The 24797-nt window shown below is 36.2% G+C and overlaps 4 protein-coding genes across 5 annotated transcripts in view; 2 read left to right on the top strand and 2 right to left on the bottom strand.

Moving 5' to 3' along the window:
* LOC107664566 (sarcoplasmic/endoplasmic reticulum calcium ATPase 2-like) overlaps window positions 1-4329 on the bottom strand; it is a 27990-nt gene extending 23661 nt beyond the window's left edge. Inside the window, exons 1-6 of the mRNA XM_016455169.1 lie at window positions 3872-4329; window positions 3049-3168; window positions 2895-2912; window positions 2539-2621; window positions 1093-1197; window positions 825-963 (exon numbers count right to left, since the gene is read on the bottom strand). Coding sequence (XP_016310655.1) covers window positions 825-963; window positions 1093-1197; window positions 2539-2621; window positions 2895-2912; window positions 3049-3166 — 463 coding nt within the window. The 5' untranslated portion in view covers window positions 3167-3168; window positions 3872-4329. The remainder of the gene's footprint in view (window positions 1-824; window positions 964-1092; window positions 1198-2538; window positions 2622-2894; window positions 2913-3048; window positions 3169-3871) is intronic.
* Window positions 4330-5824: 1495 nt separating this feature from the next.
* On the bottom strand, window positions 5825-7155 carry LOC107664544 (DNA polymerase delta subunit 4-like). Its single transcript, XM_016455134.1, has 5 exons — window positions 7107-7155; window positions 6593-6694; window positions 6344-6433; window positions 6023-6134; window positions 5825-5908 (listed from the first exon to the last, which is right to left on the bottom strand). Exons 1-5 carry the CDS (start codon window positions 7153-7155, stop codon window positions 5884-5886), a joined length of 378 nt encoding a protein of 125 aa, XP_016310620.1. The 3' UTR covers window positions 5825-5883.
* An 85-nt stretch (window positions 7156-7240) lies between these two features.
* On the top strand, window positions 7241-19901 carry LOC107664573 (FACT complex subunit SSRP1-like). 2 transcript variants are annotated; one of them, XM_016455180.1, is made up of 19 exons: window positions 7241-7317; window positions 7746-7845; window positions 7920-8105; window positions 8211-8316; window positions 9342-9535; window positions 10259-10359; window positions 10454-10583; window positions 10762-10865; window positions 11174-11302; window positions 13109-13330; window positions 14848-14920; window positions 15065-15070; window positions 15610-15742; window positions 16274-16319; window positions 16702-16825; window positions 16960-17127; window positions 17829-17926; window positions 18071-18245; window positions 19056-19901. In XM_016455180.1, the coding sequence occupies exons 2-19, from the start codon at window positions 7792-7794 to the stop codon at window positions 19116-19118; spliced, it is 2112 nt and encodes a 703-aa protein (XP_016310666.1). In that variant the 5' UTR covers window positions 7241-7317; window positions 7746-7791; the 3' UTR covers window positions 19119-19901. The 2 variants fall into 2 exon arrangements, with proteins under 2 accessions (XP_016310666.1, XP_016310667.1); XM_016455181.1 differs by lacking the exon at window positions 15065-15070.
* Window positions 19902-22876: 2975 nt separating this feature from the next.
* LOC107664541 (P2X purinoceptor 3-like) overlaps window positions 22877-24797 on the top strand; it is a 16329-nt gene continuing 14408 nt past the window's right edge. The window contains exons 1-2 of the mRNA XM_016455129.1: window positions 22877-23789; window positions 24192-24327. Coding sequence (XP_016310615.1) covers window positions 23647-23789; window positions 24192-24327 — 279 coding nt within the window. The 5' untranslated portion in view covers window positions 22877-23646. The remainder of the gene's footprint in view (window positions 23790-24191; window positions 24328-24797) is intronic.

Below are 24797 nucleotides of genomic sequence, written 5' to 3'. Positions count from 1 at the left end.
TATTTGTACTGATGCAGAATAGTACAGCCTAGCGCATTTCACACAGGCTGCTAGATTCACTTTCGCCAGAAAGTCATGTATGCCTAAGGTTAAAAATAAACGACATTTATATTGAATGCCCCTATAAACATCAGCTATACAGGCGTTAATACTGAATGTTTAACATTATATTCATTGCATACATATACTTCGTAGACATCCTTAATCTCTAATAACTCCATTCGGCTGTCTGTTGTTCTGTTGTCGGTGTTCATTGTCTGAATATGGCACTTATCACATGCTGTGTGGTATCGGCGTTTGGTATCGGGGCATTTTAACGAGTACGAGTACAGTAGCTCAGTATCGGGCCCGATACCGATACCAGTATCGGTGCATCCCTACTTCAGATAATCAATGTGCGTGGTTTTTGGAAAGAATCCAACTATGCCAAACATGTATTTAACAATACGTTGCCTAACTGTGGGAACAGCTGGCTATTTTCTTGAGAAACATCCTTAATGCAGTTGAGACAGACAGTGCTAGGCAGTTTTGACTGGCTTTTACAAACAATCAGAACACAGCCATCTCTCAGCAATGTCCTAAAATTATCTCCAGACACAGAGTGGACCTCTCTTTTTTTTTCTTTACAGAAACACTGGCACATCCATTTCATTTTCTATAACTCTTACTCCAGCCTCTAAGAAACAAATTATGAAAGGCAACTCGGACATAAATGAAACACATCAGCGTACAGATGTACAAACTACAAAAAAATCTCTCATTAAATACATTTTATTTTGGCAAATTAAAAAAAAGTGATGTAGAAATCAAGTTCTCATTCTTACCAGCCACCTCCACAATGTCTCCTGGCACAATGTCCCTGGCTCTGACCCTCTGAACACTCTTCCTGTCCTGTCTGTACACCTTCCCCATTTCAGGCTCATATTGTTTTAGGGCTTCAATGGCATTTTCTGCATTACGCTCCTACAGATTCATACACACAGTGAGTTGTAATATCTAGCAAATCGTCCTGCATTATCGTCTCATCCAAAGGCTTCATATATTTTATATTAACATATTTAAGAGGTATTTAACAATTTGCACAGGCTTTACCTGCCATACTCCTACAATGGCATTGGCAATAAGAATGAGGAGGATGACAAATGGCTCTACGAAGGCTGTGATTGTTCCTTCACCTTCCTCAAACCAGGCCAGAGTCTGAAAGACAGAGAGAATATGTAATGCAAAACATGGGCAGTGCGAATTTTTAACAATAGAATGTAAACCATGTTACCATGCAAAAGTTACACCATATTCACAACTACTGCATAGGCACATACATTTCCATTTAAAAATCTAAATTATTCTAAATAAGGCTTTAAGTTGGTTCTAAATTTTATCTTAAATTTAGTGCAAACAATTTTTGTGTGAACATTTGTATATGCAAAGCTTGTGACTGCAAACCAGGCTTTTATTTGTAACTCTGTGCAAGAATTAAACTGATTATACACAAATATGTTTATTGAACTAAAGCATTATTTTAGTTAGTATGTATTCTTAAAACAAGGATAATAAAGATTTGAATTTATATGCATTTAAAATATATTTGAAAAAAATTGGGTAAAGAAGACATATTTAAAAAGAATTGGGCAAAATTAGCAATTAGAACTGCATAATGCCAATTAATGGGTTTAAATGGGCATTAATGTTTTTTTTTAATTGAATACTGAAATATATAATCCAAAGAGAAAGGAAAAATTTAAATCGCATCATATGACCCCTTTAATAAAATGATAGTCTAAATATGAAACTAAAACCGCCAACAGGTGGCGGCAAGTCAGGCCAAGCGAGTCATTCAATGATCCATTCAACCAATTCACTCAAATTACTGATTCATTCAAAAACAAAGCAAGTGACCATCTTTATGAATGGCTTACTGAATCATCAGCTCACTCAATTTGTTAAAAATGAAACATCTCTGTGTTGAGGCATTGTCTTGTGGTGTGTTTTCTAACTATTTTTGTTGGCGAAGTTGAGCAAAAACAGATGATACTGACAATATTGTGTCTAAAATGTAACACAATATTAACTTGTTTATTGAACTGTTCCCTAAAATCAATATTATATTTGCAATCACTCTTGCTTGTGTGATATGCTTAACGATAATTATGGCATCATATCTTGAATTTTAGGGGCATGTAACACTGTATTCTAATAGACTACATCTTGCAGTCAGTCGTCGTCCTGCATCATATTTGTCAACAACTGTTGCATGCAATGTAAGATCACATACAGCTCTGGGCCGGGCAAAGGTGCGTTAAATACGTTAAAAATTTTAACACAATACTTTTTCCATAAATAACTGAACCAGATAGATAGATAGACAGACAGACAGACAGACATTTGGCAGTAGTATTTGTGGATGAATGAAGATTGCTAGAGTTTTGTAGAATTAATGCATCCGTGTTTGGCATCTATGAATGTGCAAAGCTTGTGCTATTGTTCTGTTCCAGCACTACTCTCGTGTGAGAGTAAACACAGTCTTTGATTTATACTTACAAAGGAAATACAGGCGGCAAGGAGGAGAATCCGAACTAGCAGATCCTCAAACTGCTCCAGAACAAGTTCCCATAGTGACTTACCTGTAAACACAACAAACAATTGTGTAAAAATGTAAAAACCTTTACAAATACATCTTTAATATGTATACATCTTTAACATTCAATCAAGATCTATTCAGCTACAAACAGAGTGCAAACCTCATCCAACCTCCTCAAGGGAATCCAATAATAACTAATTATCTAGACAACCATGCCATCTCCCATGCAACAAAGGTAAGCTCAGAGAGACTTTTAACTTAGAGAATATGATGAAAGATCTGCTAATAATTACACAAACCCAAGGGAGCAGCTCACCTTCTTCTGCAGGTAACTCTGTGGCACAGGTTATAGCAAAGTAAAAGAAAAATGGGCAGAAGATAAAATATAAAGGTTAAATGAAATCTCATCATGACATTTTCTGTTGTTCATAATGCTCAAAACAGTTGTATTTATGCAAGAGATGTAGTACCATTGGGGCCCCAGCTTTCTCTGCTCTTCCTTAATTGCTCAGAGCTCAGTCCCGTTGTCTCGTTGACACCGAAATATCCCAGCACCTCCTCAACCGTCTTTGTATGGGCATTGTCCATCCCTGCAAGAAAATAATACATCTCAAAATCTAATTCCATCATCATTTACTCAGCCTTATGTTACCATACAAAAAAATGACAACCTTCCCATGTAAAAATCATAGTCGTCATCACTGTCCACTTTGACTGCATGAACTTTCTGTCTGACATATTCATGTTTGGACCAACATGAGGGATTAAAAATTTTCATTTTTATCTGAATTAAACCTTTCATATTCAAACGAGACTCAAACAAAAAGCACAGTATCCTAACGTAACGCAACTACAGTAAACACCTGTGTGCACTTGTTGTGTATCTATGATTACCTGCCTGAATAAAAGACCCAGGATATTATATTTTCATGAAACTGTATTAGGACGCGAAACTACTGCGCACCTGTTACTCTGCGTTACCTGCAGGCTTAGTTATTATGATGACTTTCTGAATAGAACCATTCAAGATAATATTTAACTCGATAGGTCTCTCACATAAATATCCGAGGCTAAATGTTTCGGTTCATTTTATGCCAACGACGATGCAAATGTAAATAATAGCGAGTGGTTACAAGCTGTGAATTGTGTATCTTCCTGTCAAGTTTGACTTACAGCTGACACACTGCTGATCAGATTCCCTCTAAATGACTGATCCTGCAGGCACTGTGATCGATAACCTCCCAGTCTACTGTATTATCAGACACAGCATGATGCCGACAACACCTTACTCACCAGTTAAACTGTAATTCAGTCCTCTGCAAACCAATAACTTCCGTTACACCAAACCGATATGCTAAACCGCGACAAGAGAGAATATATCCCAGTTAAAACCCAATGCGGTGTGCTATTGTAGATCGATCTGCTGATGAAATCCAATCGGACAGAGAGGCAGGGAGATCGCACTGCCGCGCTGCTCAAGGCAAATGCTGATTTTCTGCTATGCGTTTTCCTACTGATTTCAGCATGATCTGGAATATTATACAAAAATAATTCACTGCGGGATGAATGATTGATTTTTTTTTTAGTAGATTTTCGACGCTATCAAGTCTTCTTGAATGTACCGGTAGTATTTAAAATGGCCAAGCCGATGCTATAATCCGCCGCTACCTCCTATCTACATAACCGTCGCTTTATTTAATACTAGGTCACTGAGCGACATTATTACCGTAGGCGCTTCAGTCGCAGCATCGATGGGCAGCACTGCAGCCAATGGGCAATCAAAACATCATCCGGACGGATGGAGTGGACAAATCAGCTTCGTTCTTCAACTGATAGTCCCGCCTACTCGTTCTTGCTGCAGGAGGGCGGGGCTTCCACCCGCACTGTGGCTTTCTGTTTAACCAGTGACCGTTGCGTGCGACAGTATAATTTATATTTACATAAACCACTCAGGCTACGTGATGTTAAGTGACGCTGTTGTGAACCAATGAGAAGCAGCTCTAACCGAAGAGGCGAGACAACGTCGCTTGGGTCAATAATCCAGCCCCTCCCCCGCATCCATCTGTCACTCAAGGAAGGTATATTGTGGCTAATGACGCGCTCGCTTGTGAATACTAGGGCCACAAGTGTATGAGGTAATATTGTTTGTTCAATTCCTATTTTGTATGTACATTTATTTGCTATTAATAAAATATATATATATATATACTTCCGCCATAGGTCACGCCCCCGATGATGTTTTTCGATATTTCCCGAACCTTCTCAAATAACAAATACTTATCAAAGGAGAAAAAAAATAAACAAATAAATAAGTGTATGAGGTCGATATGCAGAACCAGCAAATTTGTTCAAACCCATAATCCACGTCGACGGGAAAATATAATCAATTCCAGTCAAACACGCAGGTTGATGGGGTGGAAAGGGATCTGACCTATTTCAGTGGTTGCCATAATTATCTGCCCCTAATTAATATCATTCTCGAGAGGGACTGTTGTAATTCCTGCATGCATATATGTTACATATACATATGCCTTACTGTAAAAGCTATTTTAACAGCTAGAAATGCAAAAAATGCAATTGTATATTGAGTGATCAATAACATGTATCTGTGAAATTAAATCAGTGTTTTTTTTTAATAAACTTTGTTAATTTGGAAATATTGCAGCACACAGCACAGGGGATCTTTAGCCATAAAAGTTGCTCTCTGAGCATTTCACAAACAAGTGGGCCTATGTAGAATTATAATAAAGCATAAAACAGTGCATTTTTGTGTAGCATGCCCATTTTCAATTCCATATAATTAATTTTAAAAGCACCAGTAAAGGTGATCATTATTAATCGATCTGTTAAACAATAATGCTTTTGCAAAATAGTTTGGGATCCATTTAAGCATTGAAGTTCACTGAATGATGCTAAAATATTGTCGGATAAGAACTTATTTGTACATGTTGTTCATAAGTAGGCCTTTTAACTTTTCAATTTGTGGTTTAAGATTACAAGGCACTTACAAAATGTAAATGTAACACAAATGTATAAAAAATTACAGAATATACAAATAAGATAAAAAATACAATAAATAAAATAGAATAAATAAAAAAGGCATATAAGGATATATGTGATTGATATTGTTATGCATATAGAGCAGGCGCACAGAGAGTAAACCATGACTCAACAATAACCTTTGAGTATAAAATGTTTAATAAAATGTAGTGTAATAAACAACAAAGCAAACATATTAGAACATATCAAACACTACAAAAGTATTTCTTCATTTCTCATCTTTCTGTCTTTTCTCCATCAGTTTTTCAGAGGGGATAGTCACACCAGAGACTGAAACAGAGAAAGAAAATGAGCATTATAGTGACAGGCTTCGGCTGGTTTTTGATTGTATCTGCATGTGTAAAAGGGAGAGAGAGAGAGTATGTGATTGCATATTAGTAATACCTCTGTGTGTACTCTGGGTCAGTGCTCTCCTTCAGTAAAATGTCTTTAATCTCCTGCGGGGGATTCAGCCCATGCAGTGCTGCCCTCTCCCATCTCTGCAGTCGACTGATCCCTAACACACACACACACACACACACACACACACACACACACACACACACACACACACTATTATATATTATTTTAATCTTGAAAAGAATTAAAGAGCTCAAAGTGACACGGCTGATACATTTCAGGATTTTATTGCTGTACAGTCTACAGAAACCACAAAAAAATGACAAAGTTGCACATAGAGATTGATTAGTAAAATTAATAACGCACCTGTGCATGGTCCGAATTTGCAGTCCAGATCAAACTTCTTCAGTTCTTGTAGATCTTTTTCTCTTTCACTCAGTTGTGGGGGCTCAGGTTCTGGTAAGTTATAACATTGTTATAAATGCTGCTGCATCACTGGTGCATTTGCATGCGCCTCTAAATAATTTGCAGTTTAGGAATATGATGACATATTGCAGATCTCTGCTTTCACTGAAATATGCACATACACAAACAGAAACAAACATCCTGTCCCACCTGCTACTGGCGGTGAAGGAGACTTGTCTCTCTTGCCCCCTCTCCTTGCCTTCTTCACACCCATGAAGGTGTCGGTTATGAGGCCACGCTTAGGCGTCTTATCTAAAAATAAAGAACAGTGAGTAACACATTAGTTTACTTGAACTAACAATGAAAAATATTATGTAGTTAACTAAAGTCATACAGGTTTCCATCATGAGGATAAGTCTAAATCATTCATCTTCAGCTCATTCATCAAGAATGTTGTAAATGCATAATGTTATTGTATACACAACACTTGTGTTTTATACATTTTGTTAATAGGTAACATCGCAGCAGCGTACAGTAAAGTATATCTTTAGTCAAAAATGCTCACGTATGTAACAAAGTAGCCTACAAATTATTCATTTTGTGTAGAGTTAAAAAAATAAAGCATTAAAATGACCAGTAAAGGCAATTTTTATTTATCGATCGATTGAACACTGCTTCCGACCTGGACTAAAGCTTTTGTAAAATTGCACGTGCATCCCCTTACATATGAAATTCACGGCACACCTGAATGCTGCTAGGATGCTGTCGTTCATCAATAAAGCCTTTTAACTCGATCGTTACAAAACAGACGGTCATACAATAGGAAGGGCGGGGCTACGCGCAGAGCGTGATGGCGTCATGACGAACGCGTTAAGCGCTGCGCTCCGCAAATCTACGCACACGGGACTCGGCCTTGATCCTCTCGCGGAATAACAGTAATACTGATTCAAATATCTCACATATTTCATTTTCTATGCCATAAAAGTGTTCGAAATAAACTAGTCCTGTTAGAAATTTACTGTCAATTTAAAATGTGTCATTCGTCACAAAAACAGAAAAACACTAGCCGCTTTTGGATGCCAGAATAAGGTAGCTTCGCTAGCTCCATTTATTTGTTTAGATTTAAAAAAAACAAAACAAAAAACAACATTTGAGGTGCCTCTCCAATATATTCAGACGTATTTTATAGCACAAAGCTAAATGACATCCAAATCATGCCGACTCAATGTCAATTAGGAAATTTCTACCATTGACAACACTCTTGAAACGTTACCAAATTCATAAAGCCACATGCAGAGAAAATAAAAAAATCTATATGAATACTGTATAATGTATATTTATGATTTTACCTCTGCTGTCGCAGCTTTTGAACGTCACAGGTCCACTCTGTCTAAGCTAGAGTGGCAGACATGAATGACACTCTGGAATTCAATGAAATTTATCAGGAGGTCAAGGGCTCCTGGGTGAGTAGATACCGCAACAGTCTGCAGTCTAATCTGAGATGTTATTCTTGAAAATGTCTGACTGATCTCTACAGAACGACGGGCGTCTTCGCTTCAGCAAGCAGACAGTGGTGTATAAAAACAGTAAGACTGGGAAGGTGGACAGCATTCCGGTGCCTGAGCTCACTCAAGCCCAGTGGAGGAGAGTCTGTCTGGGTCACGGCATCAAGCTGTGCACCAGCACTGGAAACATCTATAAATATGATGGCTTCAAAGACACTGTGAGTCCGAGATACAAAATACATTAAATAAAAGTAGATAAATTTGCTCCATCCTCCACTGTTTCGTTACATGTCTTAAATTTTCCGCTCTCTTTTTATGCACAGGACTTTGAGAAGATCTCAGAGTACTTCAAAGCCAACTACAAAGTGGAGCTGTTTGAGAAAGATATGTGTGTGAAGGGCTGGAATTGGGGCACTGCTAAATTTAATGGTCAGTGCATTCCTAATGCAACACCATTTCTGAGATATGTACAGTATAACATTTTTTTTATAGTGACCTTAATTCAGGTTTCTATAGGCTGTAGGCAGAATGGTTCAGTATTATAACTTTTACAGTATTAGACTTTTGACATTGAAATTCTAGAAATAATTAGTGGTTGACTGATATATCACCATATATATTTGCTGATATTTGGCACTTTTTTAGTTATTGGCATTAACAAACTTTTTTTTCTTTTTGCCCGATAAGTGTCGCTTAAGCGCGAGACACTTTAGCGTGCTCATTCTTTATTCATTTACTTTGTTTAACAGTTCTTAAGTGAACTAAATTATTGGTAATAATAGAAAGTAATAATTGACTACTATTATATAGATTACTAGATTACTAAAATATTATTACTAAAGTAATAATAGAAAGGCAAACACTATAATACTTCCTCATATACCAGCTTTAAATCCTTGATGTCAAACTATGCTGTGCGGTGTCATATTTACAGTGGGGGAAAAAAGTTATTCCCAGTGCACACAGACTTGTATTCAGCGATTTCTTTATTTGTGAAAGATACTATAATAGGATTACAGAACCAAGCATAGCTAAGTATAAATCTTTTTATTTTACAGGTTTATTTTTTTAATCAATTTCAGAAATGTTTTTTTAAATATTGAGTAATTTCTATAATTTGAATAATGTCTAATGTAGTAAATGTTATGTAGAGAAAAAATACAAATTTAATTACAGCACTTGGTATACATGCATTACTTAGAATCTTTAAATAAAACACTGTGGATATCATTTATTAAATTTATATCAGCTATCAGCCATCCTGATTTTTAAGACACCGCCATTGGTGATCAACAGACCGTATTGGTCGACCACTAGAAATCATAAATCAATTCATAATAATTAATAGAAATAATAGAAGACTGTTAATAACTAACCAGCTTTGCATTTGAATAAACATAGCTTTCACTGCCATATCCAAGTATTAAACATTTTGTCCTTCTGTGGCTTTTCAGGGCCGTTGCTTTCATTTGAGGTGAATGAGAGTCCTGCGTTTGAGATTCCGCTCACCAGTGTGTCCCAGTGTGCGACGGGAAAGAATGAGGTCACTGTGGAGTTTCATCAGAACGATGACACAGAGGTATCCCTCATGGAGGTGCGCTTCTATGTCCCACCCAGCACAGGGGACGAGGGTTCAGACCCTGTGGAGGTAAGTGTGCATGCTTGTGTGTGCCCCACTACCTAACAGTGACCAACAGATGGCATAGGTTACAAAGTAATAATCATAATATGCCTATAAAGCAGGGGTTTTCAATCTTTAGATGACCCAAAATATGATCATCCTTGTGCGAGTGACACCCGTCCTAAAATTATGCTACTCATTTTCATGTAAAAAGACCCAACTGAATCTAATTTGATCAGAAAAAAATAACATTATAAATGTATAAAATATTATTTTAAAAAATTGTTTTTATTATATTGCTTTTTATAGTACCGTACTGTATTATTTAATTTTAAAATAATTAATTGTAATATTATTTTAGTTATTTTAATAAATTTTGTGACGAAAAATTTTTTTTTGAGGCCTGGTCCTCTCTCGTCTTTTCACTGTCGTAGCTCCTCCTTTTATCCTTCCGGAGCTCCTCCGTGGGACTCGAGACCGGTGAGTGGTGCAGGTGTCGCTCATTATCAATTACTCCACCGGCCTCACTCCGTTCCCAAGGCTCTCGGCCCCGCCCCTATCGTCACAAATGTATTTAGTTTTTATTTGCATGTTCAGTTTAATCTTTTTTTATTTTTTTTAAATTACGCCGTTTTTCTCTAAACTTTTGCACAGACTCCAGTTAGAGCCCTAAAGTAAAATCTTTGCACCCGTAAAGCCCACTTCAACTGAAAAGTAATGAGGTCACAGTACTCTTCTCTGCTGTTTTAGGCATTTGCTCAGAACATTCTGTCAAAGGCAGATGTCATTCAGGCTACAGGAGATGCTGTGTGTATCTTCAGAGAGTTGCAGTGCCTCACACCTAGGGGCAGGTACATATACATAAACATAACATCACACCGTTTTGTTTTCTTATTAAAATATTATGTGAACTAGCAAAGTTTTAATGGTTTTTGCTCTCTGTAGGTACGATATCCGCATTTATCCGACATTCCTCCATCTGCATGGTAAGACATTTGACTACAAGATCCCATACACCACAGTGCTCCGCCTTTTCCTGTTGCCTCATAAGGACCAGCGGCAGATGTTCTTTGTGGTGAGTGCGGCATCATGGTCTGTTAAACAATCTCCGCTTTCTGTCTGGATCCATCTTTAGGAATAGTATTACAGGGCTTTGTTTTTTGCAATGGTCTGTTTTCGCTGTGTACTAAATTTGGGAATTGTGCTGATATAAGACCTCTGTGTTAATAGCTGCAACCTCCTGTCTGTTTCAGATCAGTCTGGACCCGCCTATTAAACAAGGTCAAACCCGCTATCATTTTCTCATTCTTCTGTTTTCCAAGGAGGAGGATATCAACCTTACTCTCAACATGAAAGAGTGAGTGAGAGTGAGTGAATGAGGGACACTGAAGGATGTGATGGATGTCTGAAAAAACTCTTTACATTTGCTGCCAAGACTAAAAGTAGAAAAGTAGCTTTCTTTCATTTCTGCGAGGTTGATGAAACTAATTTAGAGCAAGTCATTTAGCAGATGCATTAATCCTAAGCAAGTTACAGTACAATTATTACAGGGACAGTCACCTTAAGAGTAACCTGGGATTAAAGGAATATGTCACTCAAACTTATACCATCATTTACACTCATTCTTCAAAGTGCGTTACCGTTTTTCTCTCTTGTGTTCTGCAGGGATGAGGTGGAGAGACGTTTTGAGGGGAAACTTCATAAAAACATGTCTGGCTCTCTCTATGAGATGGTCAGCAGAGTCATGAAGGCCCTGGTCAACAGAAAGATCACAGTGCCTGGAAATTTCCAAGGGTAAACACTGTAAAAATGTTTCAGTGAAAGAAAATTAGATTTAAAAAAAACAACAATTGCAAAAATACATTTATATAAGGTAAAAATATAAATTAGCTTAAATTATTTTAAACAAAACAACATATACCTACTTTTACATATTGTTAATATTATGTTTTTAAAGATTAAAGAGTATAAAATACATAAATATAATACAATATACACCAAAATGCTCTTTAATATCTGATACAATGCCATTGCAGCAAATCTTCCTGATTTATTTTTTAATAGTAATTTGAACAAAAGATTCAGATACACTGCTGTTCAAAAGTTTGGGGTCAGTTATATTCAATATTTCAGTTTTTAAAAGTCTCTAATGCTCAACAAAGCTGCGTTTGTTTGATCAAAAATACAATAAAAAAACACAAAATTATGAAATACTATTAAAATGTAAAATAACTTTTTTTTATTTTTTAATATATTTTTAAATGTAATTTACTCATGTGATGCAAAGCTGAATTTTCAGCATCATTACTCCAGTCTTCAGAGTCACGTGATCCTTCAGAAATCAATCTAATATGCTGATTTGGTGCTCTAGAAACATTTCTCCTTATTATCAATGTTGGGAACAGTTGTGCTGCTTATTATGTTTGTTGAAACCATGATATATTTTTTTCAGGATTATTTGATGAATAGAAAGGCATACTTTATTTTAAGTAGAATTTTTTTTGTAACAATGTAAATGTCTTTGCTGTGACATTTGATCAATTTAATGCATCCTTGCTGCATAAAAGTATGCATTTCTTTAAAAAGTTTCAGATATTAGTGTATATTCTGGAATTATGTAGTAGAACAAACAGTAATATCTATTAGTGGTCGACCGATATATCGCCAATGCCGATATATCGGCCAATATTTGACATCTGACAGAACGGCAGCGCCTGAACACACAGTGCTCACATTCTCCCTCTTGTTCACTGTCGTCGTTAACAGTTCTGTCTAATACGGATAGAAGTCTGTCTAATAATCAGATAGAACTGTTAAACAAAGGAATTAAAATGTATAGAAAATATTATATTATTAGTAATAGAAAGGCAAACATTATAATACTTTCTCGTTTGCCGTAATCATTCAGCAAATACGCATTTATATAATTTAAACAAATCTTTGAATGAATAATGAACATTTAATTTCACAAACCTTGCAAACTTAGTCGAATCCAGCTGTGAGATCTTGTGAAGGGTGCATTTGTATCCTGCATGATCGCGTGTTCTCTGCGTGACGGTCGGTCTGTGCGAATTGAATGCGGACAGGAGGAGAGTTCAGCTTCACTGGAGACGCGCGATCAACAAACTTTAAACTCGTGATTTCAAATTATGCTGCGCTTTATGCATTTGCCCACTGTCATATTCATGTAATTTTCACTGTGTGCTGTATGTAAAATGAGTGTTACCTTGGCTTTATTTGAAAAAGTCTGATTCCCAATGCACACAAAATTCCCAGAATACTGAGTGCCTTGTTGGTTACAGTGTTTACTTCCTTTTTTATTAAATATTTATTTATTTGTGAAAAATACTTTGTCATCTAAAGTATATTTATTTTACACGTTTATTTTTTAATCCATTTTCAAATGATTTCAAATTTCTTGAATATTAATTAAAATAACTAAAATTATATCGGCCATCGGCCACCCTGCTTTCCAAGATATCGGCATCGGCTGTCAAAAAACACATATTGGTCGCCCACTAATATCTATACAAATTCAGTGAAGCCTGTATTTTTGTGAAAACACCTTCCAATGTTATTTTCTCTCTCTCTTCTCTCTAGTCACTCAGGTGCTCAGTGTATAACATGTTCATATAAGGCCAGTTCAGGGCTGTTGTATCCTCTGGAAAGAGGTTTCATCTATGTGCACAAGCCCCCAGTGCACCTGCGCTTTGATGAGATCGCCTGCGTGAACTTTGCTCGTGGAACCACCACCACCCGCTCCTTTGATTTCGAGATCGAGACCAAGCAGGGAAATCAATACACCTTCAGCAGCATCGAGAGGTACCCATGAGCCCAAAGTTAGTCTTGTCCAATTGTTGAGAACATAGCTTTGTGGGAACTAGACCACACCAGTAATGAAAAGGCCAGTGTCCATATCCTGTTTAAGGCACTTCCTGCCATTATGTCCTTAAGCACTTACCCCCATCTGCCATAGAATGTCTGTGCTGTCTCTTTGTGGTGATTTTATTTGTTATTCTGGAGTAAAATTGCCCCTCTCTTTTAGTGACCTGACCCCTTCTACATTAGATGTTAAGCGAAAAAAAATCAAAGCTACTTTATGCACATTAAAGTATTTTCAATTTAACACACATTATGACTGAATCAATACACCAAGGCATCAGTTAATCACATCACACTAATGTGTGAGAAACAACACTTTCTGCAAAACTAAAAGGAATAGTTACCCAAATGTTTCTGTTTTTGTCCATTTTGTCCAAGCAAAATTGGACCCCACTGACTTCCATTGTGTAGACAAAAAAAAAAAAAAAACACTTGAGAATTCTTTAAAAATATAATATTTTCTGTTCCACTGAGGAAAGTAAGTCATACAGGTTTGAAAAGAGTAAACAATGACAGGTCATTTTTTGAGCGAACTTTAACTCAATTTTGCACTACATTCTGGTACGTTATTTTTGTAAAAATGCTACACACAACTCTCATTGTTCTAGCACATTTCTCATTGTGATTGTATGATTTACTGTGTTTCATATCTAATGAGCTACTATATAAAAACATATCTCACTAAAACATTCAAGATTTCCCTATATAATGTACTAAAGATAGTTAATCAATTACTAAATTGAATAGGGATGTCCACACCACAGCTATAATGCTAACAACACAGAGGAACGATATTGATTGAATGACTTTTCTCTCTTTTTTTTCAGCTTATGAATGAAAACATTGACAGCCAATCAGAATCCACCCAACTTTAAAGAGCTCAAGCATTTAAGATGACAAAACCACAGGACACACTTTTATAATAAACTTTAACTTTATCATCCATTGGTGTGGAAGCTAATATGTGACCCTGGAACACAAAACCAGTCATAAGGGTTTTTTGAAATTTTTTTGAAATTGAGATTTAGTAAAAATCTCAAAACTGAATAAATAAGCTTTCCATTGATGTATGGTTTGTTAGGATAGGACAATATTTGGCCGAGATGCAACTATTTACTGAGGGTGCAAAAAAATCGAAATATTGAGAAACTCTCCTTTAAAGTTGTCCAAATTAATTCCTTAGCAATGCATATTACTAATCAAAAATAAAGTTTTGATATATTTACTGTAGGAAATTTACAAAATATCTTCACTTAATATCCTAATGATTTTTGGCATAAAAGAAACATTTATCATTTTGACCCATACAATGTATTGTTGGCTATTGATACAAATATACCCGTGTGACTTATGACTGGTTTTGTGGTCCAGGGTCACATACAGTTATCGTTCTTGGTGTGAACAAGCTTTAACTCAGAGTCTTTATCCTCTGTTTGTTTAATCTGCCTCTTCTTCAGGGAGGAATATGGGAAACTCTTTGACTTCGTCAATGCTAAGAAGTTAAGCATCAAGAACAGAGGCTTCAAAGAGGTACGTCTACAGTTCTTCTTGCTTCCTATCAAGCAGTACATAATATTCATCCACTTAGACATGTCCATAGACCCCTCACACCGTGGACGTACACTTATTCTACTCTTTGTGTTTGTGGTGTATGTCTGTATTGTGTTCATGTAGAAAAAGGTTGGTATTGCCCTGCAGTTTGGTCTGGTGTCGGTTCTCCTATAACTTGCTTGCATGGTGTTTGTTTGCGCATCTCAATCACAACCCGAGTGTTATCTTTGATGGCTTAATGCAGATGTCTCATCCAGCAAAATGTTTAAAGGCTGACTGCTGGTTATGATTTGACCAGCTTAATGCTGTGTTCAGATCACACAGACTTTCATTAAGACCACAATAGTATTTTGTCTGAAATCTGAATATAATTTTGTGGTCACTTTACGAGAAAACCTTTTGTATGCTAGATAATTCTGTGTGCTATGAAGACAGCATTGCTCAAGGGAGTGCTTTTAAATGAGTTAACACTGATTGCTTATATGAATGTGTGTGTGTGTGTGTGTGTGTGTGTGTGTGTGAGAGAGAAAGGCTGTTGAGTATGAGAACATGAGTGGGTTTGAAATCTTTTGCTTGGAGAGGGCTTTCTTGTGTCTGCTTTGTTACAAATACTAACTTTGCAATGACATTTATATATAGCACTGATATTTTAATTTGTACTCTGTCAGGGTATGAAAGGTAATGATAACATGTACAGTGATTCAGACGACGACCAGCATGATGCATACCTGGAGCGCATGAAAGAAGAGGGCAAGATCCGTGAGGAGGCCAATGACAGTGATGACTCAGAGGGCGAGAGTGGTGAGTGGCAGCTCTCTGAGCCAATCAGTCGGCAAGCTTAATATGATTTTGTGTTTAGATGACAGGTGTAGACACAATAAACCGGTAGAAAATTGTCAATCTGTAGAGATTTCAGATTGTTGCAGTTGCGGTCATGTCATTTTATAATGCTGCACTCTCGCATAAGTTATGTTTTTAAGCCTTGCTGTTTTAAATGCAACAAGTATATAAAATAGCGCAATAAGACAAAAGAAACTCAAATGGATACTTCAGTTTCTGTAGTATTTATTCTTTTAGAAATAAATGGAAAAACTTATATCACTTTATTTCAATTGTGTCTTTGTACTGTTACATTGATTTATCCTATTGCTTGAAATTATTATTATTATTTTTTAAATGTATTTATTGATGACGATTTATTATTCTTCTATAAGCTTGACAACGTTGTGGCCATATTGCCCACCCCTAGGTGCAGGTGTTTAGATGTCAAAAATGATAACTGATCGGAATATGCTTTGCGTGAAACATTAACATTTTACTTTTTTTCTTTAGACGAGTCTTTTAATCCTGGAGAAGAAGATGATGAAATTGCAGAGGAGTAAGAGGCTTTGTGTTGATATGCCACAGTTTTAGCAAAGGCAAACGAAATTACTATTTATTTCTCATACATGAACAAACTCTTAAATGTAAGTATTAAACTTTGGTGTATAGTTCATGCTGTATCGTTTAAAAACCTCTTGATACCTCAAATCACGTGGCTTGTTAAAGAGATACTTGCGATTTTTGCCTGGCAAACGTTACAAACTGGCAAAAAAACATCTATAAAACCACCCAGAATACCCTATCAATGACATTTGATACTAAAAACCACTTAGAACACCTTAATGTTGACACTTTTCCTCAGAAAATGAACAAAATCTAGGCCAAACCCGTATTTAATGGTAAGGGTGATAAATCATTAAGTCATATTTGTGTGTCAGGTATGACAGTAAGGCCTCTGCCAGTGAAAGCAGCGCTGATGACGGGGACAGTGATGGCGATCGGAAGAAGAAACCAGCCAAGAAAGCTAAATTTGTAAAAGAAAGAAAACCACGAAAGAAAGAGGTGAGAAGAGGGAAGGATAAAACATGTGGGTGACAGAGGTTGCACACTGGTTATTTACATTTATTTTAAGTACATTTAGTAATTTATTTTTTTACTCTCAAAATTCAATGCTACTTGTGTGTTCTTGCGTGTAGAAAAAGGCAAAGGACAGCAGCGCCCCCAAGAGGCCAATGAGTGCCTACATGCTCTGGCTGAACTCTAGCAGAGACCGCATTAAATCAGAGAACCCGGGCATCTCTATCACAGAAATCTCCAAAAAGGCTGGAGAAATGTGGAAACAACTTAGCAAAGAGAAGAAAGAGGTGACATACATTCTCTACCACTGGCACATTCACTGGACTTTCCTCAATATTAAAGGGATAGTTCACCCAAAAAATGAAAATTCTGTCATTAATTACTCACCCTCATGTCGTTCCAAACCTGTAAGACCTTCGTTCATCTTCGGAACACAAATTAAGATATTTTTGATGCAATCCGAGAGCTTTCTGACCCTGCATAGGCCGCAAGGATCCTAACACGATCAAGGCCCAGAAAGGTAGCAAGGACATCGTTAAAATAAGCCATGTGACAACAGTGGTTCAACCGTAATGTTATAAAGCTACGAGAATACTTTTTGTGTGCAAAGAAAACAAAAATAACGACTTTATTCAACAATTCGTCTCCTCCGCGTCTTTGCGCACAAAAAGTATTCTCGTAGCTTTATAAAATTACAGCTGAACCACTGATGTCAAATGGACTATTTTATCGATGTTCTTACTGCCTTTTATCGATGTTGCTGTCTATGCAGGGTCAGAAAGCTCTGGGATTGCATCAAAAATATCTTAATTTGTGTTCCGAAGATGAACGAAGGTCTTACAGGTTTGGAATGACATGAGGTTGAGTAATTAATGACAGTTTTAATTTTTGGGTGAACTATCCCTTTAAAGTTTTAGATTCCTTTAACTGTCTTGTTTCTCCTTCAGTCTCACTTTGAACTTGAACTGATATCTCGTTTTTCCACCAGGAGTGGGAAGCGAAAGCAGAGGAAGCAAAGAAAGAGTATGATCGAGTGATGAGAGACTACAAGGAGAGTGGAGGAGGCTCCTCAGGCAGCTCAAAAAAGTACTCAAAATATTCACAACTTTGTCCTGCGCCTCACTTTGAATGGACAGTTCATTTACTCACCATCATATTGTTCCAAAATATGATCTTAGCATTAAGTAACTGTCTATTTCTTACCATTTTCCCCACATTTCATTCCTGAAGGGAGAGGAAGAAGAAAGGAGGGAAGAATGAAGAAAAGAGGAAAAGGAAGTCAGGTGGTGGTAGGGAAAAAGAGAAGGAGCGAGCTACAGGCAACGACAGCTTTAAGAGTCGAGAGTTCATATCCAGTGAGGAGAGCTCATCAGAGTCAGACAAAGGCAAAGGACGGAAGCGCAAGGTAACACTAACACACACTTCACAAATTTGTTTCATTCATTAACACAGTTACAGCAACAGTGTTTTCCATAGTATCCTTACTGGTGGGTAAATGTATAGGTGGCTGCTCAGAAAGATATTACAGAGTATTGCATACATCACATCCTGAGACGTTAGGCTGTCAAAATTGGTGTATTGCCTGAATAACAGATTTTTTTGCACCAATTGCCTTCTCAGTTTCAGTAGGGGTGGTCACTTTTTATTACACTGAATTTCATATGTATGCGAATGCGGGACAGCGAAACGCAAGCTCAGGCGAAAAAGTTTCGCATTTCACTGCATTCCCAAATTCGAGTTTGGCTAACTCTAATTAAAATCACGACGAAGTCTAGTGTGAGCACAGCTTAACAAGCAGTCATTTTTTTCCATCACATGTTGCCTATATTTTACTATATTAAATGTAAAATTGAGCATAATGCAAAATTCTGTCCAAATAATGAATTCTTTCATGATTAACCTCGATAGGAATTTAAAAAGAGCAGTTTAATAATGATATTTTTTTTAAATTAGAGTTTTGTTTAACCTAAATTGTGTTCTTGTAAAATAATTAGTTCACATTTATTTAGATTAAAAAATATTCAAAGTTTAGATTCTAACCTTAATATGAAATACATATTTGTGTGTAGTTTTTACAATTGATACATCCAGAATTCTTGACACTTTTTGACTGTTGATCATTTGATCTCCTTATTTAGTTTTAATCTTATACAAGCAGGTATTCATTGTATTCATTGTCTCCCTGTCACTCTCTGTTGGTGCTATTTTTATGCAGGGGTCTGATGAAGAGGAAGTGGTCACCACACCGCCTAGCTCTGAAGAGTCTGGCTCAGACTAAAAGACACTAATGACAGACACATTAAAAGGGGACTGGAAGAAAAAAACATTTCCCTTTCATCATTATAGTGTACATGACCTGATGAAGTCCTGATACAGTACATATTACAGCATAACATCTTTAAGTTTTGTTTTAAGTTGGCAAGACTACCATAAACACTTTTGTATATACCTTTGGTAGTGTTGATATTAATGGAATAGTTCACCCAGAAATGAAAATTCTGTCATCATTTACTTACTATCATGTTGTTCCAAACCCAGAGGACTTTTTCTTCTATGGAATACAAAAGGACAGATTTTGACAAACATACTGGTGAGTTTTTTCCATGCAATTACAATGAATGAGGACTACAGCTTTATAAGGCACCATAAAGGTATCAAAATCAGTCCATACGACTAGTACGCTATATTCCGCACCTTAGCTCTCCTTGGCTCATTCACGAAAGAAGTAGAAATGTCTGTTTCATCAACAAATCCTTCTTTTGAGCTGTCTTTTCAGTGAATCAACTAATCCAATTCACAAAATAGGTTTGAATGTTTCATTCTTGAATCAGCCAATTTTTATACTGCTGGTTGCTTTTTCTATCTTTTCTGAAGGTTTTATGCTTCATTCCCTACTCATTCCAATTGCGTGGAAAAGAGTTTTGGAACAAAACATGGGTGATCTGTTTCTTTACAATAGTGTGTATTTTATGTTGTCCTGTCCTTGTTTAGATCCCTGCTTGTACAGAGATATTTTACAGTGCTGCTTTCCAAACACGACATAAACCGTATCTTTGACACAGCTATTGAGCTTGCTCTATATGTATTCGCATTTGATTAACAAATTATGAAAAAAAAATCTTTACATTTGTATTCATCCTGTATTCATAATTTGAGTTTGATCTGAGCTCACCATTTATTTTATACAGTATTTTGTTCACACACACATTACTAATTGTAAACGTTTACTGTAACATTAAAAAAATCGACATTTTAAAATTTCATTGTTTTTAACAAATTATTCAACAAATTAAAATTAATCTTTAATTTATGACTCAAGTGAATATTCATCATGTCATGAAAACAGCAACTCAATATTTTACAACCCTTACTTGTTTGCATGCTCATCAGTTCTCCTCTGGAATGTAAGTGGAAATGTAGAGTGGTTTTTAAGTTAATGTGGTTGCATCAACAGTAAAAGGATTTAAGCATAGTAAAAAGCCAACAAACCCAACAACTGAGAGTCTGTTTTAGCTAATGGATGTGGAAAGTTCTGGAAAGTGTGACGTCCTTTAACTTTCGGCTGTAAAGCATAAGAATTACAATGTGAATATCAACATCAGCACAACATTATAATGTTCACACTTTCTTTTCTGATGATGTTATGGAGAAAAAAGAAAACAGACTGATTAATGGTCAGTCCCATTAGGCCAGTGGTTACCAAACCTGGTCCTGGAGGCACCCCAACATTGCACGTTTTGCATGTCTCCTTAATCAAACACACCTGATTCAGGTCATCAGCTCATTAGTAGAGACTTCAAGACCTGAAATTGGTGTGTCAGAGAAAGGAGACATGCAAAATGTGCAGTGTTGGGGTGCCTCCAGGACCAGGGTTGGGAACCACTGCATTAGGCCACTACAAAGGGCGCCATTTCGTCTTCGTTGGCATAAATTTATGAAGCTCGTGGCCCTGTTGTTGTCTAGAATCAAAACTAGCGATGCATGGGGTCTACTGCGTAAACTGCTTAGACAGAGTAGACTATATGAATAAATAGTCATAACTGTAAGTCAGTTGGAAACTAGGTATGGTTGCGACAGCCAGCCACTCAAACACTAAATCGTTTGAGGCGGTGTCTCACTTCGTAAAGAACTAAACAAAACGGAAAGAATGCTGGAAGAAGTGAATATTAGCATAAAAAAGCCATAACGTGCAGCTTGTGAACGACTCCGCTGCAGGTAAAGATTTTCTGAATCTGTTCAAAACACTAAACGGGTGCATATCTCATCAAGGATTACATTTATATTTACATTACATGTATTGATTTTCCAGACACCTTCTTTCACATCAACTTACAGTGTCTGTATAGTACAGTTTACAAGTGTTCCCTGGCCTGGGAAGCCCTGACCTTGGCTTTGCTATTATCAGCTAGCCTAAAGGAACTATATGAAGTCAGAATGAGATTTTTTTAATTGTTATGATTAATATTATCATTATTATACTTTTTAATAACTCTTTTGCACTTTGTAGAGAAATGTTAAAAGTAGAACCATTTTTTTTATGGTGAGGTTAAAAAGGAGAAAAATGATTACCATTATTATTGTCTGCTGTTGTTATTGTTTTCCCTTAATTAGGATGTAGGCTATTCCTCACCTTAGACAACCTATTATTATATCTGTGCTGTTCAAATATTCTATCAAATATTTCTTTGGGCTCTACTTCCTTCTTAGTGTTAATTTTCCAATCAATGTGATGTCTTCTTATTCCTGGTATGTGCAACATCTCTCCCCTCCTCTTATTTCCCGCTGCTCCCATTTCTCTTTAGTCTGCTTTTTACGTTTCTGTGGATTTTGTCTCTCTCTCAATCATACCTCTCAAACCACTTTGCTCATTATTGCATTTGGCGCATTGATGACTTTGTTCACCAATTTGTATTGAGTCCCATCCATTTCCACACTCTCTCCTCAGTCTCTTTCTCTCTCCCCCTTTTCACTCTGTGCACTCTCTCCTCAGTCTCTTTCTCTCTCCCCCTTTTCACTCTGTGTCCTCCCTTCATCTCAAGATCCTGTTTCAAGACAATCGAATCATCATGAGACATCTAACACTCAACATTATCCTTGACTGATAGACATCTTCAAATACTCCAGCAGTACTTGAACTTAGCCTCACTCTGCTGTCTCTCATTTGATTTGGTCCTCTGTCATGCGTTACTCCTGCTTTGTGTGTGTTTTTGCGAGGAAGCAAGTCCCAGATGTATTGTACTTATAGAGCGAGATAACCACAGGTTAATGGTTGCTCTCTTGGCCATATCAAGAAATGGTACCTTTCAGTTGTGGTTAAAGTGTGTGTATGTGTAAGTGCTTGTTGTGGGATGGATCCTAATCGCATTTTTTCACATTCGCTTAATTGGAATCGGAGTTACATGACATTCTCCTCCAGCTCTTTGTAAAAGAACAGCTTGACATTTCAGTGTTAGAAGGTCTTTGTTCCTCTGATATAAATATATGAATGTAAAATATAATATAAAAAATAAAATATACATTTGAACTTGATGTGTTTTAAACATCCTACATTAAAGTTGATATCTGCTTTCTATCTAATAGCCTACACTATTGTTTAATTTTTATTCAGCAAGGATACATTAATCAAAGGTGACAGTAAAGATTTTTACGCATTTAATTTTACAAATATTTCAAATAAATGCTCTTTTGAACTTTCTATTCCTCAAAGAATTCTGAAAAAAATTCAACACAGGAATAAATGTAATTTTAAAATACATATTTTTAAAAACAGTTACTTTAAATTGTAATAATATAATTAATAATTGGTGAGCATAAGAGACTTCTTTGAAAAAAATTTAAATATATCGCCCCCAAACTTTTGAATGGTAAAAGAGAAAAGGGTTAATTAAAAATACATAATATTAGTAAAAATAAAACTGATATTATTGCTAATAATTCTTATTATTATAAATGAATGCAACTAACATTATTACTGATAATATTATTACTATTATTTTTACACGTACAACATTATGTGCCTCCAAGCATTAAAAACCATCAGTCAATCTCATCAGAACATGATGGATTAGATAAGCTAATATTGCAAATGACTGAATACAGTCTATCAACTCATGGGCAAAGAAGGCATAGATGTAAGTTCAAATCTTTAATGCCATGCTAATGGAGCTTCCAGTGTGAAACCGCTTTTTTAGTGCATGCTGCTGTCATGGTAGTCATGATATTATGTGCATGTCACTCACCTATAGGTTCAACTATTCCAGACCTCTCACACACTGAACATATAGCATTTTTATGCACTCCTATACCCTGCATCTGATTCAGTTGTTTTATTATGGATGCTGTATGTATGCTTATGTACATTAGAAGACTTTAGGAACTTCTTGGGGATTAATACTTAACTTTGATTTGTAATTGTTTGATTGTGACTTTGGTTTGTGTGCTTTTGCAAGTCACTTGGTAAGTAAGCATCTGAGTGTAACATGTAAATTTTACATCTGAAGAAAGGATTGAATTACTGAAGGAGGAAGAATGAGGAAAGAGGGAGGAGAAGGGGAGGGACTAAGAGGAAGAGAGGGGGTCTTCTCTGAAAGCATCTTCTCTCAAGATGTGGAGACTTTTTATCAGGCAAACAAATAAGGAAGATTATTGAAGAGCTTTTTTGACTTTTATTGACAATCCATGGGTTTTCGATTTTAAAAAGGCAGGATCAAGCATTTGGACGGATATATCCCAAGCATCTACACTATATTCCTAACTAAACATTCACACAAATACGTTGATACACGCGGAGTGTATAATTTTTGTGAATGCAGCAGTGTTCTGGAAAAATGTGGAACTGCATAACAGATTTCTTTACCTATGAGACGACCAAGTCCGTGGTGGTAAAGAGCTGGACTATTGGCATCATAAACCGTGTCGTCCAACTCCTCATCATCACATACTTCGTTGGGTGAGTTGTTTTGAGACAATGTTTTTATAATGTCAGTGGAATAGATAGATTTAAGATTGTGTCCAAACAAATCAAAAATCAAACGGTTTCTGTTTAAAAACATTGTAAAGCGAAATATATTAGGCTATAGTAAATTTGATTAATCATTACTATACAATTCAACGGCTTGCGTTTAGTCTTTTTGTTTTAACATAATTGATGTAAAGTACTTTAAGAGGCAATTGAATGAAAGTAGGAATCATCTTTTTGATCTTGGTAATAAAGTGCTTGGACAGCATAGGTTACTTTTTTTAGTATTTTGTAATATTTGTGAGTGTTTTACATTAAAGAAAGTAATTAAATCACTCTCTATATCTTTCCCCCCCCTCTCTCTCTATTTCCACCCTACCCAACCTCCCTCAGCTGGGTGTTTTTGTATGAGAAAGCATATCAAGTGAGAGACACAGCTATCGAATCATCAGTCATGACTAAAGTGAAAGGGTTTGGAGAGTATAACAACCGGATCATGGATGTAGCCGATTATGTCACACCTACTCAAGTAAATCTCAAGCAGTTTTACAATATTTAGAGGTGTATATCCCCACAATATTTGAGAGAAATAGGCCTTTTGTGTACATAGAAAAAGTCTACAAAAAGCAAAAACAAAAGTGTTGCATTTATAATTTTGTTCAGTATACTTTAGTAAAGTATATATACAGTGTACTTTAATACAGTACATATACATATACTGTATACTACATATAATCTATGTTTGTTTGTATAACATATCACATTGTTTGATGACAGAATTGTCATGAAAAGATAAGTAAGTATAAAAAAAAATCTCCCTTTGGAGACATTTGAGGATGTTGTAATTTGGAAAATCTGTTCATAAATGCAGCAAATACTTTGTACTATTTGAAATTCAAATGTCTTTATTTTATAGTATGTCTTTTTTATGTAAGTAATGTGTGTGTGTGTGTGTGTGTGTGTGTGTGTGTGTGTGTGTGAGGGGGCGTGAGTGTTCTG

The sequence above is a fragment of the Sinocyclocheilus anshuiensis genome, unplaced genomic scaffold, assembly GCF_001515605.1.
Source record: "Sinocyclocheilus anshuiensis isolate Anshui unplaced genomic scaffold, SAMN03320099.WGS_v1.1 scaffold331, whole genome shotgun sequence".
Taxonomy (NCBI): Eukaryota; Metazoa; Chordata; class Actinopteri; order Cypriniformes; family Cyprinidae; genus Sinocyclocheilus; species Sinocyclocheilus anshuiensis.
Note: the sequence above shows the minus strand (reverse complement) of the source record. Positions and strands in the feature narration are given on the sequence as shown.

Coding starts and splice junctions, on each gene's coding strand:
- LOC107664573 (XM_016455180.1), top strand. CDS start 7,792: ATGAATGACACTCTGGAATTCAATGAAATTTATCAGGAGGTCAAGGGC. Junction 9,536..10,258: donor AGGGTTCAGACCCTGTGGAG/GTAAGTGTGCAT, acceptor CTGCTGTTTTAG/GCATTTGCTCAGAACATTCT. Junction 16,320..16,701: donor GATGATGAAATTGCAGAGGA/GTAAGAGGCTTT, acceptor TTTGTGTGTCAG/GTATGACAGTAAGGCCTCTG.
- LOC107664544 (XM_016455134.1), bottom strand. CDS start 7,155: ATGAACGACAGCATCCTAGCAGCATTCAGGTGTGCCGTGAATTTCATA. Junction 6,695..7,106: donor GTGTGCCGTGAATTTCATAT/GTAAGGGGATGC, acceptor CTTTATTTTTAG/ATAAGACGCCTAAGCGTGGC. Junction 5,909..6,022: donor GACCCAGAGTACACACAGAG/GTATTACTAATA, acceptor TCTCTGTTTCAG/TCTCTGGTGTGACTATCCCC.